The 21543-nt window shown below is 40.2% G+C and overlaps 1 protein-coding gene across 5 annotated transcripts in view; it reads left to right on the forward strand.

The window, feature by feature from the left end:
* The window catches only part of GGPS1 (geranylgeranyl diphosphate synthase 1), a 48466-nt gene extending 27504 nt beyond the window's left edge, over window positions 1-20962 (forward strand). For 2 of the 5 annotated variants that reach the window (XM_032783124.2, XM_075064177.1), the window contains exons 3-4: window positions 11041-11111; window positions 19188-20962. In XM_032783124.2, coding sequence (XP_032639015.1) covers window positions 11041-11111; window positions 19188-19949 — 833 coding nt within the window. In that variant the 3' untranslated portion in view covers window positions 19950-20962. Of the gene's footprint in view, window positions 1-7346; window positions 7626-7988; window positions 8217-11040; window positions 11112-18511; window positions 18730-19187 lie in introns of those variants that run through there. The other 3 variants (XM_032783130.2, XM_032783129.2, XM_075064178.1) reach the window with 3 other exon arrangements.
* The last annotated feature ends 581 nt before the right edge of the window (window positions 20963-21543 follow it).

Consider the following 21543-nt stretch of genomic DNA (forward strand, 5'->3'; position numbering starts at 1 on the left):
TCTGATATAGCTGTAAAACTAATCTGAAAAGCTTTCAAAGTAATCACTTTAAAAATGTATAGTGTGTACCTTCTACAAACACAACCTACATCTGCGTTGTGAAGAATATGTATTAAGATTATAACAACCAACAAGAATGCACTTATGTAGAAATCCATGATTAAATCAAGTCTTCCTGACTAGTGATTTAAAATCAAATCCACCCTGGCATTCGGGTAGTTGCACCTAAGTGAGCTGATGAACAGCTCAGCTGTTAACAGTCAGGTGGGGTACTCAGAAAGTAGAGTTTTAAGCAGTGTCAGGGAGCCCATCCATCTTGATGGGAGACTGCCCTTTCCCCTGACTTCCTAACTAACCCTCATTTCTTTGGTCCCCATCTGTTCACCCTTGCCTTGTGAGCTCACTCTCTAACCACCAATGAGGATTGGATACTGGTGACGGGGAATGGAGGCAAGTGTGGCAAACACAAGTCACAAGCCTAGCAACTCTCTCTCCTCTTAAAAGGGGGAGGAGGGACTACTGCTGTTTCTACTAGAACACTGCAGGAGGAGGTCCAGCAGCTGAAGCTGGCCAAGGAGCTTCTGGCAGCAAAGTGGGACAATACTGCCCATCCCCTAGAGTCTGTAATTGAAAAGGCCTCAGAACTCTCACCCAACACACACACTTTCATCATCTCTCTTCCACTTCCAGCTGGACCATGTCTGCATTTCCTATTTTAACATTTTCTCGGTCCACTCTTCCAGCATGCATCTGGCCCCCTTCTTGGACTAACACTTGGTGTCCATGATTGTTTCTCTGATGCCTGAGCAGTCAGATTTTGCCTACTGGTGTTTTAACAGCATCAATTGAGGGGGTTGGACCTTAGTTGTGGGTAGACTTAGGCCTGCCTGTTCCAGTTACCACAACAGACACACACCTGACTTCCCTGAATGAGGTAGGGATCCTACACCCAAGAGCCTCCTGTGCTAGACCACCATGATTCATCTCCAGAGCAGATCCATTCTGAGCACTGAAAGAGGGAGGAGTTTGGAGTCTGTTATATATTGGTAATTAAAGACTGTGTTCTCATGCATAAAGGGGCTAAATTAAGGTTGCCTGTGCAACCTTAATTCTGGCATGTGCTTGACTTTGCAATTTTAATGTTCTTTACACACAGAAACTAAATTTTATGTAAAGAAGGCTTGGATGTTTTGATGTGGACTCCTTGTGTGCTTTTTCTGAGACCTTCAGTCTATATCTGTCTTCAGTTGAGCGATCTTAAATTCTTAAAGACCTCTTTTTCTTAATCATCCCTCACATTTATTTATTGGTGGGTATGGGAAAGGAGGAGACATGATGGGCAAGACCTGAGCCATTTCTAGTTTAAAAACATAAAAACCAACCTGAGGCTTTGTATCATAAATAAAAAAAGGGACACACCCATTTTATTCCTCATTGTGGATACTCTTATCCTTTTCTCTGAAGTAGACTTCTTTATCCCTGGCCCCCAAATCTGAACTCTCCAGCTCTCTCAGCAGTGTATGCTTAGCCTAGGAGCTTTAACTTTCTTTTGGAACAATAAATTAGAAGTTGTGTAGATAGTGCCAAGTTAGTTACCATTCATTATTAAGAAAGAAATGGTGAAAATTGCATCACTAGGGAATTCTTGTAAAGCATGACAGTGTAGAAGCTGCATACATGGGAGAAAACTACATTACTCCGGCCTCCAATTGCTCTTTGTAGTGCCTGAAAACACTGTTTGCAGTGAGCCATACCTGAAAACCTTGTGCTGGATCCTCTCCACTGGGACAAGCCATAGTAGAAGTCGCCTCTTTTTGGAGGGTTTTTTATTCACCAGTATTAATGGCCAGTTCACGCTAGTCTTCTAATCCTTATTACCAGTCGAGTTGGGTGATTTTTTTTCAGAAAGAGCTTAGAGTGGATGCAGCTAACAAGATGTGGTTGAGTTTGAAATTGCATTCTGTAGAAGACTGGAGCGTAGGAAGTCAGGCCTAGCAGTTACAGCTCAGCTGAGATCCAGACATCAGGGATGGCAGTTGGGGAGCTGGGTTCAGTAAGCCAGGATCAGAATCATATGCCAGTTAGAGGTAGAACCAAGTTGGCGTCAGGAGATGAGTCCGTTTCATAGTCAAGCTGGGGTCGGGGATGAGGTGAGCTCTGAAGATGCAGCAGGCCAAAAGTCTGTGCGGTTGCCCAGACAACTTCCTTAGGCACCCTCCAACATTAAATAGGGCACTTAGCCAATCAGAGAGCTGCAGGTTACTGTCACTCCTGGGTTCCTTGGGTGGAACTTCCTGTGGCACCTGTGATCCATAGTGCTCCCTGACTGTGGCTCCACATGACCTCCCAGTAGCACAGTGGAACATCAGCTGTCCCAGGTTCTAGTCCACAAATTCTTACTTCTCTCTGTAGCCCAGCTGCTTGATTTTTGGTATAATGTGTGTTTAATACAAACATTGGAAGGAGTTGGTGTATCTGTGAGAACCTGCATGTTTTTGAGGGAGGGGGTTGACAGTTGACTCTCAAAACTATAGAGAGAGTGCATTGAAGATGTGTGGTGTAATAAGTACTACAATATTAAATAATGTTAAGACAATAGTGTGGAAAACAGGCATGTTACCTTCATACTTTCTGCTAAAATCTCTATTCTGTAGTATGTTGAGGAAAAATACCATAAATAACTTTTAGAACACTAAGACACTGAGAGGGAGTGAACTGTCACTATAAGCTTCTAGTGGTGTTTGGTGCTCTGCCTGTGGCTTTGTCTCAATCACAATGCATTTATTAAATCAAAAAGACACCCTGATGTTTTAATACTATAATAAACCTGGCATTACACAGAACTAGAATTAAAAGACATATTGATCTAACAGTCTTAGAAATTATTTCACCATCTGTTAAATCTTCAACATTGCAGAGCAATAGTTGGCGTGCTAGTTTAACTTTGGTTTTGTAAGTAAAGAATGCTTTGGGTTAGGCCCCAAATTTTAAAATTAGATTACTTATTTTCCAACTGATACTCTACAGTAAACTAACTGGATATTTATCATAACATTTCCCCCCCTTTTTTGAGGTGTGTGCACACATACACCAAGGATGTCATTATTCACCTCTTTATGCCATGGTAATGGAGTCATTCATCTAACTTGTCAGAAATAATCCTAATATAAATGAAATTACCATAGGGAACACAAGTTAACTTTATGCAGATGTTGTTAATGCTACTAGAATTTCAAGAGGAAATCTTAACATTTGGCGAAACATCAGGATTTAAAAAAACTGGCAAATCAGAACTCCGGGACATAAGTGTATGCTCTGGTCTATGGAAATATATAAAAGATAATTACAAATACAAACTGGTAACTAATTCTGTAAGATACCTGGGAATACACATTCCTAAAAGCTAGTAAGACTTACTCTTAAATCAGTGGAGCATAATTATTATATCAAAATATATCTGGAAAATTGGTCAAAATGCAAAATTGCATCAGTTAAGATGAATATCTTACCCTAAATTAACATCCTTTTCCAAACATTTTTGGTTTTAGTTCTGAGCAGTTCCTGATTTAAACTAAATTACGTAAATAAGAAATCCAGGGTTAAGCAGTCTAGTTTACAGAGACTATGGCAAAAACTGTTGACACTATCAAACATTAAGTGCCATTTATAAAGCTAGTCAGATTAGAAGCCTAATGTACTAGCTAATGCCAAACCCAAAGTAGCAGGTAGACACAGAATGATTTCATTCTGAGAGATCAAATTTACCTGATTTCCCTGGTAAAAGAAATATTTTGTAGGCCAAAGTCAATATATAATCACCCTTTTGTGAAAGCAATAGTAGAAACTTGGGATAATTTATTTAGAAAGCTAAGCCACTGCTCATATTAGATAATATGGAATTTAACCTTAGTAAAAGCCTTGGAAGCTTTGATGTTTATAGGTATATCAACTTGGCCAGCTGCTTTGAAACCACGCAATTTGATTGCTTGATGATACACAAGTGACCAAAAGATACACAATTCCAATATATCAATACCAATAATTGAGAAACTTGCTAACCCACCCACACAAAAAGGCAAACCTAAGCAGAAAACTGATAGAATTTGGAAAAACTATTCACTACATCTGTGAAATGCACAGGATTACTCTCCATTCTATATAAAGTAATCTCTAGCTAGCTTAGAGAAAATAGCTATCTTAATGAAAAAACGGAAAGTTGATGGATGCATAGACACAAACTTTTCACTACTTATGAAGGGAGAAATCCCTTTAACAATAACCAAAGTTAAACTCAAAATTAAGATATTTAAAATAAGGAAAGAGAAAAGCTTATGTAGAGTTTTGATAGGAAAATTTATAACCGGCCATGCATTTAAATGTAAGAAAAGCAGAAATGTTTATCTAAACATTAGATGAAAGACTTTAACTGATACTATCATGTAAAAAGAGAGGACACAGTCGAAAAACGTCAACTACAATGTAATCAATGTCACTAAGTTTGAAGAAATTGACTAGTAGCAGGACTTGTCAATACAGCTTTAGGGATTTCCATACGCCAGCTTAGTTGCGTATTTGTATATAATACTAAGTTTATCTCTAGATTGCTCTTTTATAAAAGAATGGAGTTGTTGTGTGTGGTTTTTTTTTCTTTTTCTTTTTAATGCTGTTGCTGACTTGAACCAAATGCCAGGAGAAGAATCCAATAGATGCTCCTTAGGCAACCAGGCCATGGCCCTGGGTAGCTGCCTCAGTTAGTGGAGAAATCTGCTTTTTAAGAGTTGTTTTGGAGGCTTAATTCTTAAGAACAGTAGGGAAAATTCTGGGTGTGGTGGTGTTCAGTTGTCCTCTTCAAAGTTATGTGAAAATTGCTGAAGTGCTGCAACTATCCACACATTAGCAATATATCCCATGATGTTCTAGGGAAAGGAAGATGGGGGTTGGAGGCCCGAGGAACAAGAATTATGAAATGCCAATCATGTTGTGAAAAAGATCTACATCTACCCTAGAAGATGATGTGGGAAACTCATAGAAAACAAGAGCGAAATGAGCATCCAATTATTAGACTAGTATCTAGAAAACTTAATCCTCTTTTCTTAGTGCTAAGGTTTTTTTCCTACCGTTCCCCAACTTGTTATAGTAGTGATGGTGATCCAAATATTGCATGTTTCATATGGTTGATTTTTATTTAAGCTAACTAGCTTTCTCTTATTTAAAAGAATTGTATTTAAAATAATAACATTGGTAAGGTGGTCTTCCTATTCAGAGCTTTTACTTGCTTAAATATTAATAATGCCTTTTGATTTTCCAATAAAATTAGGTGGCTGTTAGTGTTCTGATGGCGAGAAGCTGATTTTAACCAGGAATTGTACAGCTGTAAATGTTCTGTGTTCTGCCTTGCCTTATAATAACCTCTTTCTACTCTGAAGAGTAGACCACAGTATGCCTTGAGCTATATAATCGCTCTGGTGTCTGGCTTTTCCCAGAGTGACTGACAGAGCAGTAATAATACACAGTGTTGGGGTTTGGGGTGTTTTTTTTTTTTGTTTTGTTTTGGGTTTTTTTGGACTAAACACATCTGGTAAAGACTTTAAAATCTAAAACTACTCTCCCTTTTCCTTTCACTCTCCCCAAAATAAATTCCCAGTGCCCTTTGAGACATCTGTTTCAGACCTGTCAGTTTTCTATCTGTATGTTTTCCTTCAGTGTCTGTCTTTTCTTCTCTATTTGATTGCTTGCCTCCTGCCTGGACAAGGTAGTGGCATGCTGTTGTGCATATACTTGAGTTATATTAGTATGGCCTTTCAGATGCTTTTTGTTCCTTGCCTTAATGCTATAGCTGTCAGCATTTTTCAAAAATAGGGAAATGGAGCAAGTACACATAATTAAACTATGCCAGTATCCTTGACTTTACTGACTCCTTAGAACAGCAAGATGGAGAGATGAAATAGTGTTTCTTCAAAAAGCAGGTCACAGGAAATCTGTGCAAATAAAGGGAAAGATGAATGCTTTTCTGTACAGATGGTGTTCTCTCTCTCCTTGAATACAGTGTCTAGACAGCCTTACTGTTTAAAGTAGACTAGTCTTAACAAGTCAAATACTTGTCTAGGACAAGTGACTAAAATATGCTAAATTCTTCATATAATTTAGTGGTCTTCTAGATTTCATACTAATGCAGAGCTGTGTATATCATGATTAAATCAGTTATTGAACATTGAATGTTCCGTAAGCTAATCTTTAGGAAACCTGCTATAACAGCAGAAGTAGTTGCCTAATGCATTAAAACCAACTATTCTCTCCCCTGGCATGTAATTCACTAAGGAGTAAGCAAAGTAAACAATGTTGCTATGGGCTTGGTATAGTAGGTGTCTAACAGCACTGCAGTAAAATTACTCAAGTGCAATATTACCTTTGAATAGTCCTCCCCACAGAAGTATTGAAATACTTCACCAGCAGATAACACTGTTCACTAAGTTTACGCAGCTGTCGGATATATTCAGTATCTTGAAACTGCAGACTTTGGTGGTGTGTGGTTTTGTTTTTGTTTTTTTCCCCAGCAGCTGTTCTTAGTTTGACCTTCAAGAAAATTTCTTAGGGCTTGGCTACACTCGAAACTTCAAAGCGCTGCCGCAGGAGCGATCTCCCAGCGCTGCACGTACTCCACCTCCTCATGGGGATTAGCTTTACAGCACTGTATCTTGCAGCACTCGGGGGTGGTTTTTTCACACCCCTGAGTTAGAAATTTGCAGCGCTGTAAAGCGCCAATATAGCCAAGGCCTTAGAAAAGTAAAGCACCTGGTTGGAGAACTCTTAGCTCATTTATCAGGAAATGTGAAAACTTACAGCACACCACTGAAATGTGCTTGCTTGTCCCATTTGTTGAGTGTCTGGCACAGATGAGTTTGTAATAACTGGAGTTCTCTTGATGTGACTGAGGACCAATTTGAAAATTGTATTTGCACTTAAGTGTGTACCTACTGCTGTTAGAGTGAACACAGAAATAACTGATAATGAGAGGTAGGAGGTGACTCTATTTTTTTTTTAAATTTTGTGCACTGTTTCATTGTCTTGTTTCTAGTCTGTTGCACTTCTTCTTGTGCATTTACTCTTAATCATAATATCAATCATAAGACATCTGTGTACCCTGGCAATTTTAATAGCCACCATCTAGCATGGAGTTATTCATCAAACAGTGCTGCAGGTGAACAGCACTGCAAAACAAAAGGGTACCTTCCATTTAGCCTAAAGGGAAAAAAGAATAAACACCTGACTTACATTTTGTGTCCATTGACTCCAGCAGATCACCACTTATTGCCTCTCGAACTGTCCTGGACCACGTTCCTCACAGTCAGCACTGGCCAGTGGTAGCATACATTGTCCTCAAACTCCCTGTCATTACCAGCATCTCAAAAAAAACATCAGGATACCACCAAATTCCAAAAACTTTGACTCCTTTTACAAAGCTTATTATTGAAGCTTCAAAGAAGAATATCACTCTTGGTTGCAGGAACTTCTTTATGCCAGGCTGGAGTTGAGAGAGCAAAATGCTCCTAAGAGAGTATGAAGCTACTGGTGACCTGGACTTAGCCACTGCTCTCCTGGAATTGACAATGGAGTCTACAACAGTGGTACCCAACTTTATTACACAAGAGGGCCACGTAAACCTAAGCACAATCTTGTGTGGGCCAAACAGATTCTACATATTTTAATAAGATTTGAAGTCACCTGTACTGATTTTTATATTTTACTTTAATCTTATTTCGTATGTATTTAGCTAGACAATACTGTATGTAGGTTTTCTGTTTACACACCTGTATAAACTAAAATGATATCAACATGGGGGTTGTGTGTGGGCGAGGACTGGCCTGCCTCCCAAGCCCTGTGAAAGCGAGGGATCATTGTCCAGGATGGGTTGTAGATCACTGATAGTGCATTTAGAGAGGTTTTAGTTGAGGACTGTAGGTGACGGCCAGTGGAGTTCTGTTGGTTTCTTTCTTGGGCTTGTCTTGCAGCAGGAGGCGTCTGGGTACAGTTCTGGCTCTGTTAATCTGTTTCCTCATTTCCATGTGCAGGTATTGTAGTTTTGAGAGTGCTTGGTGAAGATCTTATAGGTGTTGGTCTCTGTCTGAGGGGTTGGAGCAAATGCGGTTGTACCTCAGCACTTGCCTGTAGACGATGGATCGTGTGGTGTGTCTAGGATGGAAGCTGGAGGCATGAAGGTAGGCATAGAGATCGGTGGGTTTTCGGTATAGGGTGGTGTTAACGTGACCATCACTTACTTATTTGCACTGTGGGGTTTAGGAAGTAGAACTCCCATGTAGATTGGTCCAGGCTAAGGTTGATGGTGGGGTGGAAGCTGTTGAAATCGTGGTGGAATTCTTCCAGAGTCTCCTTCCCATGGGTCCAGATGATGATGTCATCAGTGTAGCATAGATAGAGAAGGGGCATGAGTGGACAAGAGCTGAGCAAGCATTGTTCCAGGTCAGCCATAAAAATGTTGGCATATTCTGGGGCCATGTGGGTGCCCATAGTGGTGTCACTGGCCTGGAGGTATATATTGTCACCAAATTTGAAATAATTGTGTGTGAGGATAAAGTCACAGAGCTCAGCAACCAGTTGTGCTGTGGCATCATCAGGGATACTGTTCCTGACAGCTTGTATTCCATCTGTGTGGGATGTTTGTGTAGCGAGCCTCCACATCCATGGTGGCTAGGATGGTGTTTTCTGGAAGATCACCATTGCATTATAGTTTTCTCAAGAAATCAGTGGTGTCACGGAGATAGCTGGGAGTGCTGGTGACATAGGATTGGAGTAGAGAGTCCACATATCCAGATAGTCCTTCAGTGCGAGTGCTAATTCCAGAGATGATGGGGCGTCCAGGATTTCCAGTTTTGTGGATCTTGGGTAGTAGATAGAATAATCTTGGTCAGGGCTCTAAGGGTATGTTGATTTGTTCCTGTGTTAGTGTACGGAGTGTCCTGAGTAGATGGTGCAGTAAATCTAATGTTATTAAATCTCCCTTTAGTATATTGCATTGAAGCAGGCTGCGGGCCTTCTGAAATGCTCTGGTGGGCTGTCGGTTGGACACCCTGGTCTACAAGATGACGACAATGGACAGCAACAGTGGAGACCACAGACTTCATGCACTTAAACTGTAAAGCGTGGACCCTTCTGTGAAGTGGTGCCATTACATGTGCGCACACCACAAGTCACTGTTAGCAGCATTGCTAGCCACCTACCAAAAAATTCAGCAATTTATCGTAAGCTGACAAAACAAGAGGCAAAAACACTGCTTACGGAATTCTGCCCATGAAGTGCCCCTTTGTCAAGTCTGTCAGTCCTTTACAAGAACTGAGATTGATGCTGGCATTGCTGACATTCTTCCAGACTTCCTTAGATACTTGCACAATGGATGGCAGCGCTACTTACTGTTGCCATCACCACCAGCAAACTCCCAATAGCTTGGTGACAATCATAGGACTGGAAGGGACCTTGAGAGGTTATCTAAGTGAGTCCACTGTACCCATGATGGGACTAAATATTATCTAGACCAGTGGTTTCCAAAGTGGGGTGCGCACGAGGATCAACTGATCTATTTCACGTTCTTCAATTTTGCTCTGCGAGGAATAGGGTAAAAACAGCCTGAAACCTGATTCTGGCATGCCCAGCTTTGTGGTTTGTATAAAGCTGTTTTCACAGGAACTCTTAGTAAGAGCTGAATTTACAGAGATGCTTGACTTAATATGATTTTGAAATTGTCAAGGGTCTTAAACTTGTTCCATCAGGAAGCTGAGCTCAGGATAATCTGAACTCTGTGTTCATATTAAGATATGTTTTAGTGTTCTCACTAATTGATCTAGCAGTTGCTATTTATTCCAAAAAATGTATAGGCATGTGCATATTAATATGCATTAAACTAACTAAAATTTAATTTTCCTACTTTGTGTTAAAACAGAAGTTAGAATGATTATTGGCTTGGCTCCTCTAAAAGTAAAATTTGGACTCTAAATCGTCTGTCTGTCTGTCTTTCTCAGAAACAGGTGATTGCTTGCTCTATTTTGGTTAATTCATTCTGAGAATCAAGTACTACTATTCATGTGTTTTGGGAGAGATATCCAGAGCAAATAGTTTTATAAAACCATTTTTGGGGAAAAAAAAAATTTCCCTTCTATTCAAAATGTGTATTAAGGATCTCTTTGATATTGGCTCTGTCAGACTATTTCTGCTGCGCAATTGCTTACCTTTCTGTTGCCAGTAAACCTCATTGAACTAGCTAGTGGATTTCCAGTGCAATGCAGAAACGGAAATAAGTCAAACTCCACTTCTGTTGTCTTGAATGGAATACAGACTGCTATGATGGCAGTTAGCCTAAGGGAAAAATAAGACTGGTATATTGTGGGAGGACCAGCTGCAAATGAAGGGATGATCAATAAATAAAACATGAGATCAGTGCACTAGCAGATCAGATATTTGAAAGTTAAATGATTGATCTGACTCTGAAACTGTGTTTTGTAACTCGTTACATACCCCGCAAAAGTCCTTAATGTTGACAAATTTAGGTTTATAAAATTTGTCAGTTGCTGTCGGATTTATATAAGCTGCAGACTTGCAGTCTGCCCTTCATCCACCATGGTCAACTATAAACTATTTTACCAATTTAATTACAGCAATGTCTAAATATAACTTACTGTAACTGATAGCAATATGTAGTGTAGCACTGTTTCCGGATAGCACCATGAGATGTTTAACATGAGTCAACTGATATGACTAAGCAAGACGCTTCTTATTCTATATGTTATGGAAGCAGTCCACCTTTTCCCGCTTCCCGCAGTACTTAAACTATTATAATCTGCCCTTTATGTCAAAACTCATTGGGGACATTGTTACTGATCAACTTTTGTTCTTATTGAACCAGTTGTTCTTATAGTGGTGGGTGGTAATTGTCAGAAATACAGGCATGGAATTATTGTACCAATATTTGACTTTTTGTCTGTTTTGATCTTATGGAATTTCCTTCCTCAATATTTAAACTTTTTTTTACAGGTAAACAAGTGAGAACCAAACTGTCACAGGCCTTTAATCACTGGCTGAATGTTCCAGAAGATAAAAAACAGGTACCAGTCACTTTTTCTCTTTATTGCTTTAAAAAAGGACGTATTTGTAAAACTGAGGTGCAGATGATGGATTCCCTTAGTTTAGATAGCATAGAATACTGATAAATCCCGAACTCTTCTATTTATTTTTTGCTGAAGGTGGCTTGGCTTGTTGGAAAGCAGTTTCCTATACCTTGCAGCCTTGTGAATTTAATGTTCATAAAAAGGAAAACATCTGCTTATTAGCACTACTCAAAATATTACTTTTTTGTGTGCAATGTGTTTCTCCAAAATGTGTATTTAATCTGTTTAACCTTTAAAGGTTGTAATTGAACAGCTATCACTGTCTTCCTTTCGATCCCTTAACGCAGCACTTTCAGTGACCTGTCTGAGAAACTAGCCAATTGCTCTGCAAATCATACATTAAGCACAGTGAGTTGGGAAAGGGCCGTTTATCACTTGATATTTTTCCATTACAAGCCAACAGCTGAATGAAGTTTCAATAACTAATCAGTTGTGTGCCAGTTTTAAGCAAAGCATCTGGATGATCATGTTGCCTCTCAGTTCAGAGATGGATGATCACCAGCACACCCTAATCAGAAGCACTGAACCAGGGATCAGGTTCTTCCACCATACTCAGTTCCTGGCTGGTGTCTCTTCTGACTGCATGTCAGGAACCCTCAGTGTCTGGCTGTGTGCCCCCGCCATGTGGCTCTGTCAAGTCAAACATTCTGTTCAGAAATGTAGTCTGCAGTGCATTTTTTCTTAACTAACTACAGCTAAGGTATAAATGCTGCTTCTCACCAAATACGTGACGAGATCAATTCTCCAACTCTTATTTCTGACAGTCTTATCCAGCCAGTCCATACCTTTATTTCATTCATTCACTCTCCTGTACTTCAGTGTTGAGGTTCTTGTTAGGACTGTCAAGCGATGAAAAAAAAATTAATCACACTGTTAAGCAATAATAGAATACCATTTATTTGAATAAATGGTATATTTTCTGCCATTTTAAATATACTGATTTCAATTGCAACACAGAATACAAAGTGTACAGTGCTCACTTTATATTTTTATTGCAAATATTTGCACTGTAATACTATTTATTTTATTTTTCAGTTCACCTACAAGTATTCAAAAATAAAACAATGTAAAACATAAATTCACTCAGTCCTACTTCTTGTTCAGCCAGTTGCTCAAACAAACAAGTTTGTGTACATTTAGAGGAGATAACGTTGCCCGCTTTTTCTTTAGAGTCACCTGAAAGTAAGAACAGACATTCACCGGTCACTGTTGTAGCCAGGGTCGCAAGATATTTGTGTCACATGTGGTAAAGATTCATATGTCCCTTCATGCTTTGACCACCATTTTGAGGACATGCATCCATGCTGATGACTGTTTCTGCTCAATAACAATCCAAAATAGTGTGGATCGAAGCATGTTCATTTTCATCATCTGAGTCAGGTGCCTCTGGCAGAAGATTGATTCTTTTTTGGTGGTTCAGGTTCTGTAGTTTTCCTCATCAGAGTCTTGTGTTTGTAAGACTTCTGAAAGCTAGCTCTACACCTCATCCCTCTCAGATTTTGGAAGGCACTTCAGATTCTTAAACCTTGGGTCAAGTGCTGTAGCTATCTTTAGAAATCTCTCGTTGGTACTTTCTGTGCGTTTTGTCAAATTTTCAATGAAAGCATTCTTAAAACAAACATGTTCTGGGTCATCATCAGATTACTATAACACACAATATATGGCAGAATGCAGGTAAAATAGAGCAGGTGACCTACAATTCTCCCCCAAGGAGTTCAGTCACAAATTTAATTAAGACTTTTTTTTTTTTTTTTTAACATGCATCAGTATGCAAGAATGTCCTCTAGAATGGTGGCTGAAGCACGAAAGGGCATATGAATGTTAGCATATCTGGCATGTAAATACTGTACTTGCAACGCTGGCTACAAAAGTGCCATGCAAACACTTGTTCTCACTTTCAGGTGATATTGTAAATGAGAAGTGGATAACATTATCTCTTGTAAACAAACTTGTTTGTCTTTTGCAATTGGCTGAACAAGTAGTAGTACTGAGTGGACTTTTAGGCTCTAAAGTTGTTTTATATTGTTTTTGAGTGCAATTATGTAACCAAAAAAGCCCACATTTATAAATTGCATTTCACAATAAAGAAATTTCACTGCAGTACTTGTATGAGGTGAATTGAAAAATACTATTTCTTTTATCATTTTTACCGTGCAAATATTTGTATTAAAAAATAATATAAAGTGAGCACTGTACACTTCATATTATATGTTGTCATTGAAATCAATATATTTGGAAAATACAGAAAAACATCCAAAATATTTAATGAATTTCTATTGGTATTCTATTTAGCAGTGTGACTTAAAATGATTTATCTCAATTTTTTTAACCACAATTAATTTTTTTAATCACATGAGTCAACTGCAATTAATCAACAGTCCTAGTTCCTATGCAGTGTGTGGATAAAGAAGTCTGTTTCTGGTTGTTCTGAGGGTGGCATTTTAGGGACAGAGTAAAGTTTGGTTGGGTGACCTGAACTATGTATTTGCCTACCTTCAGAGACAGCACATCTGAAGTGTAATCTTTATTTTGTGATTTCCATTTTCTTGTGATTATGTGAAAGCATGGTGGTATTCTTGTTTTCTGAAACAATATTTGTTTCCATTAAAAGTTGACAAAGGCTATCAACATCATTGGATTTTAAATGTTTAACTTAATCAGTGATTGTTCCTGTAGGCCCCTCAAGCAGTGCAGGGATTCCAGTGAAGTACTGAAGCAATGCAGGAATAGGCCTCGTTCCTTCTGAGACAACCTCTCTCTTCCGTGTGGCTTCCTTTTCCTATTTCCCAGTACTACTTGTGCCTAGGTGGCTTCATCACATTTGTTCACCCCGATCCACGTACACTCTATCTAGTTCCCTGTCAGCTACTCTTCTCCACCCTTCATGAGCATCTACCCATGGGCCATCCATGTTTTGAAAAGTGCATTAAAATGTATAACTTTAAAATATGTGTAGTATACTTTTTGTGCATATAAACATACACACTTTTTATTATTGTAATAACATTCTGAAATGTTATCACAAAACCTGCAGATCCATCTTAAAATTTAGGAAAGGCTCCTTAGTAGAATGTGGTTCACAGAAACTTCAAATCAGCGAGATCTAGCCAAAAACTTAATGAACAACCATGTATGAGTGAAATAAAACTACAACACAAACTTCTGAGTGACTTTAGACTCTCTGGAATGTTTGGTACATAGTGGGATAATACAGTACATGAAATATCAGGGAATTGGGTTTTTGTTTTTCTCTGAGGAGTAGGTTTGAAAATCATACTTAGAATGGAAAGCTGGCTTCAGCCTTAACTATGGAGCAGCTACTGCCTCTCTGTAATTCATTGTGACTTTAACTGCATGAAGCCTTGTAATATGGGGCAGTCCGCAGCATTCAGCTCTTTCTATTAAGCATTTCTTCTTTCTTTGGCTCTGGTAAGGGATCCTATGAGGCTAACTGCAAATCAAATCACTGCAGTCTTCAATTTCCTAACTGTTTACCTCTCTCCTAACTTAGCTATCACTTTTAAGCCACTGACAATCAAATTACATATCTTCTGACACCTTTTATGTTCTTCACTGGCACCATACTGGCTGTCTTGACCAAATACATTTGTGGATTGATTTAATTTCTTTACCAGGCAGCTAAATGTCAGAATCACTTCTGAGCAAAAGAAGCACTATCAAACAATTGTTCCCTTACTTAAAGTTTTGACAGAAAATATCATCCTCGTTCATGAATGCTGCATCTTGCAACTCCAAGTCTACATATCACCCACCACCTTTGCACCATTGCTTGTGAACACTGCTACACTAGCTCCACCAGTCTGGATGGATGAACGTTTCTATTAATCTCTTCTAGACTATTGCCATTTCTCTCCTCTAGGGGTTTCCCAAGTCCTAGTAGTCTGATTTCAGAATATATAAAATTATGTTCTTTCTCTCTAGTACGAAGAAATACTTCCACGCTACCCAGTCCTGTCAATTCCACTGTCTCCTTATTTATGTCAGGATCCAGCTTTCTATTTTTTTTTTTAAACACTTTCCATGGTGTTCATAGTCAGTTCAACTCCAGAAGAAGTCATCAGATCATATAGCCTGAGGCCTGGTCTACACTACGCTTTTAAACCGAATTTAGCAGCATTAAACCGAATTAACCCTGCACCCATCCACACAACGAAGCCCTTTATATTGATATAAAGAGCTCTTTAAACCAATTTCTGTACTCCTCCCAGCTAGGGGGTAGCACTGAATCGGTATTGCCTTGTCGGATTAGGTTAATGTGGCTACAATTCGACGGTATTTCTTTCTGCGGTATCCACAAGTGCACCATTGTGGACTGCTCCGGAAAGCAATCTGAACTCGGATGCACTGCCAGGTTGACACGAAAAGCCCCGTGGAACTTCTGAATTTCATTTTCCTGTTTGCCCAGTCGTGGAGCTCTTGATCAGCACAGATGGGCAATGCAGTCTCGAATCCAAAATTGAGCTCCAGCATGGACCGTACGGGAGGATACTGGATCTGATTGCCTGTATTGAAGACAAAATCTATTCTATCAGAGCTCCGTTACAGAAGACGAAAATGATCAAAGCATTGAAAAAAATCTCCAGCTGTGGATAGACAGAGGCCACCAGCAGGACAGCACAGTGCTGTTTCATGACAAGTGTAATTCGGAAAGCCAACGGAATAAATGGACACTCATGGGGGAGGGGCAGGCGTGTGGTGGCTGAGGAATCCAGCTTATCCTGCAGTCTCCGAAAAGCATTGCATTCTTGGCTGAGCTCAATGCCTGAAGGGTCACAAACATTGTTCCAGGTGTTGGTTTCAGGATATATCTCGTCAGGGGTTTACCCCCACACACACCCTCCCCCGTCCCCCCCCCGTGAAAGAAAAGGGTGGAAAAATGGTTTCTCGCCTTTTTTCAATGTCACAGTATGTCTACTGCATGCTGCTGGTAGACACGGTGCTGTGGTGCTGAACAGCAGCATCCCCTCCCCTTCCTTTCCTGATGGCAGATGGTGCAAAATGGTGGAAAACTGTCGTCATCCTGTGAGTGCTCCTGGCTGGCCTCGGTGAGGTCGGCCAGGGGCACCTGGGTAAAAATGGGAATGACTCCTGGTCATTCCCAGCAGATGGTACAAAAGGCTTGGTAACCATCCTTATCATAGCAGCTGGAGGCTGAGCTCCATCAGCCTCCCCGCCCCCCTTTCATGTCTAAAGAGAAGATTCTGTACTCCCTGGACTATCATAGCAGCAGGAGACTGCACTCCTCTCCCTCACACCCTTTAATGTCCTGCCTGGACTATCATAACAGCTGGAGGCTGCCTCCCCCTCATTTTATCTCGCTAAAAAGTCAGTGTTTCTTATTCCTGCATTTTTTATGACTTCATCACACGAATGGGGGGACATTGCCACAGTAGCCCAGGAGGGTTGGGGGAGGAGGAAAGCAATGGGTGGGGTTGTTGCAGGGGCACCCCCTAGAATAGCATGCAGCTCATCATTTCTGCAGGATCTCTGGGGCTCTGACATGGAGCGGCTGTGCTCTCTGGTTCTCTCGTACACTTGCCCCATATTCTAGGCAGCACTGACTCTATTTTTAGAAAAAACATAAAGAAGGGAATGACCCGGGGAGTCAGTCCTATTTTTGTCCATGCGTCTCCGGCTGACCTCAGCGAGGCCAGCCAGGAGCACCCATGACAGTAGCAGATGGTGCAAAAGGATTAATAACCGTCATCACCAATTTCCAATTGCAAACGGTGCAAAATGACTGATAACCATCATGTCATTGCCAGTTTACAATGGCAGACAGTGCAGGAGGAACGGTAACCATCTCTGCTACTTTGCAAAGGCAAATGAATGCTGCTGTGTAGCGCTGCTGTGTAGCACTGCAGTACCGCCTCTGTCAGCAGCATCCATACGGTGACGGTGACAGTGACAAAAGGCAAAATAGGCTCCATGGTTGCCATGCTATGGCGTCTGCCAGGGCAATCCGGGGAAAAAGGGCGCGAAACGATTGTGTGCCGTTGCTTTCACGGAGGAAGGATTGAGTGACAGCATTTACCCAGAATCACCCGTGACACTGTTTTTGCACCATCATGCATTGGGATCTCAACCCAGAATTCCAGTGGGCGGGGGAGACTATGGGACCTATGGGATAGCTACAGGATAACTAACCACAGTGCAACGCTCCAGAAATCGACGCTAGCCTCGGTACATGGACGCACACCGCCGAATTAATGTGCTTAGAGTGGCCGCGTGCACTTGACTTTATACAATCATCTGTTTTTTAAAATCAGTTTCTGTAAAATCAGAATAATCCCGTAGTGTAGACATACCCTGAGTTCCTGTATATTATAGGCCACTAACACCATCCAGACATCCACACATCTAAATTCAACAATTGAAATTTAGACCAAAGTGTTACAACCCTTAGGAGACTGTTACTATGCTCACAGGAAGAGGATAGGAGAGACTGAGATATACCAATACCTAAGGCACATACAATGGCAGGGAATTAAGTGAAAGATGCCCAGATGATCCTCGCAAATTACCTATGCCCCAAGCTGTAGAGACTAAAAAAAAACCCAAGGTCACTGCCAGTCTGACCTGGGGGACAATTTCTTCCCAACCCCGCATATGGCGATCGGATTCTGAGCATGTGAGCAAGAATACGAGAGAGAATTCTCAATACCATCTCAGAGCACTGGTCCACCCTGCTCTGTGTCCTGTCTCCATCTGTAGCCATCTGATGCTTCAGAGGAAGGCGATCCAAAAAATGAATTTTGGGAGGGGAGAGAATGTCCCTTCCTGACCTTAGGCAAGTGATCAGCTTAAGCCCTGAAGCATGAGCTTTAGGAACATAAGACCTAAACTGGAAGGGGACCTCAGGATGGCTGAACCCTGCCCCCTTTTTCTTCCCCCCACCCTGTCACCCCAAACATCCCTGTCATACAATCCCACTCCTAGAGCTTGACAAGCTCTTTCTTAAAGCTAATTAGGATGTTTGCCCCCCACATTCCTATTGCGAGGCCATTCCAGAAACTTAACTCTTCTGATGGTTAAAAACCCTATCATTTCCAGCCTAAATTTATTAATGGTCAGTTTATATCCAAATGTCCTTGTGACATTATACTTCTTTAGCTCTTCACCTTCCCTGGTTTTAACCTCCTGATGTATTTTATAAAAAGCAATTCATATCGCTTCTTGGCCTTCATTTTGCGAAGCTAACCTCTTAGTCTCCTCTCATAAAATAGTTTTTCCAGCTTATCTCACAGGCTATGCCCTCGTCTAATGTACTCTGATTTCATACAATCTCAATGCTAGCATGTGTCTTTTCTCTACAGTTTCTGCCATTTTAAACTAGCTTTCCCACTGACTGACTGTTCATCTGCTTCCATCTTGGAACCACACTTCTCCCTTGCCTGGCTAAAGAGGAGACAGCACCAGTTGTACTGAGGGGTGAATTATCGTTCTGAAGGGAGATTACTAGTAGGAGTTCCTCAGGGATTGGTTCCAAGACCAATCTTGTTCAGTATTTTTCTGAATGACCTTGGCACAAAAGGTAGGAGTGTACTAATGAAATTTGCTGATACAAAGTTGGGAGGCCTCATCAGTATGAAGGAGGATCAGTATGTTATACAGGAAAATCTGGATTGCCTTGAAGATTGAAGTGACAGAAATTGGATGAAATTCAATAGTACAAAAATGTAGGTCATGAATTTAAGGTCTAATTTCTGCTACACTCTGGAGGCACATCAGTTGAAAACAACAGTGGAGGACAGACCTGGGGGTGTTGGTCGATCTCAGAATGAGAGTGAGCTACCAGTGTGATGTGGCTGCAAACATTGGCCTTCTGCATGAAATTTATAATGGAGCTCTAGAGAGCCCCTCTCAACAGAGGGAGGAGGTGGACCAACTAAAAATGTGCAGAATACTAGTTAATGCAGTGTAAATGCAAAATATTCCACAAATGTAGAACTTATTTTACAATGTAAGACTTTTCTCTTCTTCTATTATTAGGTTATTATTGAAGTGACAGAGATGTTGCACAATGCCAGCTTACTCATAGATGACATTGAGGATAACTCAAAGCTACGACGGGGCTTTCCAGTGGCTCATAGCATCTATGGAATTCCATCTGTAATAAATTCTGCTAATTATGTGTATTTCCTTGGTCTACAGAAGGTTTTAACACTTGATCACCCAGAAGCTGTGAAAGTGTTCACTCGTCAGCTGCTGGAACTGCATCAGGGCCAAGGTTTGGATATTTACTGGAGAGATACATACACCTGTCCTACAGAAGCAGAGTATAAAGCCATGGTACTGCAAAAGACAGGTGGTCTCTTTGGATTAGCTGTGGGCCTCATGCAGTTGTTCTCCAATTATAAAAGAGACTTAAAACCACTCCTTAATACACTTGGGCTCTTCTTCCAAATACGAGATGACTATGCTAATTTACACTCCAAAGAATATAGTGAGAACAAGAGTTTTTGTGAAGATTTAACTGAGGGCAAGTTCTCATTCCCAACTATTCATGCTATTTGGTCCAGACCTGAAAGCACTCAGGTGCAGAATATTTTGCGTCAAAGGACAGAAAATGTAGATATAAAAAAATACTGTGTACATTACCTTGAGAATGTAGGTTCCTTTGAGTACACTCGGCAGACGCTGCAAAAGCTTGAATCTGAAGCATATAAACAGATTGAGTCACTTGGGGGAAACCCTGAACTTGTAGCACTAGTTGAACACTTAAGCAAAATGTTCAAAGAAAATGAAAATTAACTAATTGATTTTACTTGTGGTTTGGGGAGGGAAACTTTAAAACCAGCATGTATTAACTAGACTGTCTTACTAAATCGATGGAAAGAAAAGTGTAGAAATGATGCTTATTTAAAACTACTTGTAGAAACTGCTATATTAAATATTGTGTAAGTAGTAATTGAAGGGTATTTGTATGTACCACAAATTATCTCTGCAGCTTTAATTACAACTGCTTACAAAATATTGCATAGAGAAATAAACTTGCATAGATCTGTTAAGGTAAAATTGTTAATTTTAGTTTTTCATGTGAATCTTTCAGTTGTAATCTCCACTGCACAGTCAGTGGTGTTTATTTTAGCTATAGAGTTTGTCCTCTAAGAACATTGCAGGTTTATTTTGATTAAGATAGTTTGACTAAGTTTCCTTATTAAATTGAATTTGCTCTGTTTAGGAGCTTTTTGTGTATTTTTAAACATGGAGATTTAGGTAACACTTTTTTGCAATATATTCCCTGTCCTTTTTCAAGTTAACAAAAATAGGTTTTATTAAAGTGGACTGGAAGGAGAAGGAAGGCTCCACAATGGTCAATGACTTTTTCTGTACAGCAAACCAATCTAGATGTGTCACCACAGAGCTAGATGTGGGGAATAGTGGTATAATAGGCAAATGAGTGTTGCCAAATGGATTTGAAATTGAGTTATTTTTAGTATGAATCATTCAGAGCATTAGCTTGGCCAACAAGGGCACAGGCATTGTCTATTCAAGTGGCACTAACACTCTGGTCTGATATACCACCATAGTCCCAATTTCTTGATAGTCTCCTTTTTAGGTAATTTAGTAAAGAGATTGCATCACAAGTACAAAGGAAGTAAATACTCTGCTGATTTTAAGTATTAAAGCAGACTAGTTTGGTTATATCAAATTAGAAGATATGTCAAACCTGCACCAATAGCCAAAGGCTCGTATTGGATGTTAAAGCTGGCATGCAAGTTTAAAAAACATTTCATTGGTGACAAGTTTCTAAAAAAGAAAAAGATTAACTGCAAATAGTAACATAGCAAATGGTCACCTAGTGTCTTTAGTTACCTCTGTGCTTCAGATATTTTGCCCAAAAATTCTCCCTGTAATTTAATGTCTTAAACTTTAAATGTAATTGAGAAAATATGTATGCACACAATCCAATAGTTCTAATTTTAATGTCTGGGTGGCTCTAGGGCCATGTCTGTACTACAAACATATGTCCAAGTTATGTCGGCATACTACCACCACAGTTAGTACATCGCTTGTGCACATGCATACTTGGCTCCTTGTTTTGGCAATGTGCATACTCATCATGGGGCTTGTATCGATAGAATGCAATGTAGCTATCCCACTGTGCAATCCAGCACAATGTCTTTTGGGAAGTTTTGGCAATGAATGAAGGGGCTAAAATAAGTCATGCAGGGGTGACTAGGAGCATGGGGTCAACTTCCCAGTTTGCTATTGACTCACTGTCCACCATCTGTCAGTAGCATGGAGCCTACATGGCTCTGCTCTGTTGTCATGAGCATTGCAAGCCCAGGATATGCAATCCTGGAATATTTGCAGAGCAACAAGAAGAGTAGGGAACATAACT

This window comes from Chelonoidis abingdonii, chromosome 3 (assembly GCF_003597395.2).
Source record: "Chelonoidis abingdonii isolate Lonesome George chromosome 3, CheloAbing_2.0, whole genome shotgun sequence".
NCBI classification, from domain to species: Eukaryota; Metazoa; Chordata; order Testudines; family Testudinidae; genus Chelonoidis; species Chelonoidis abingdonii.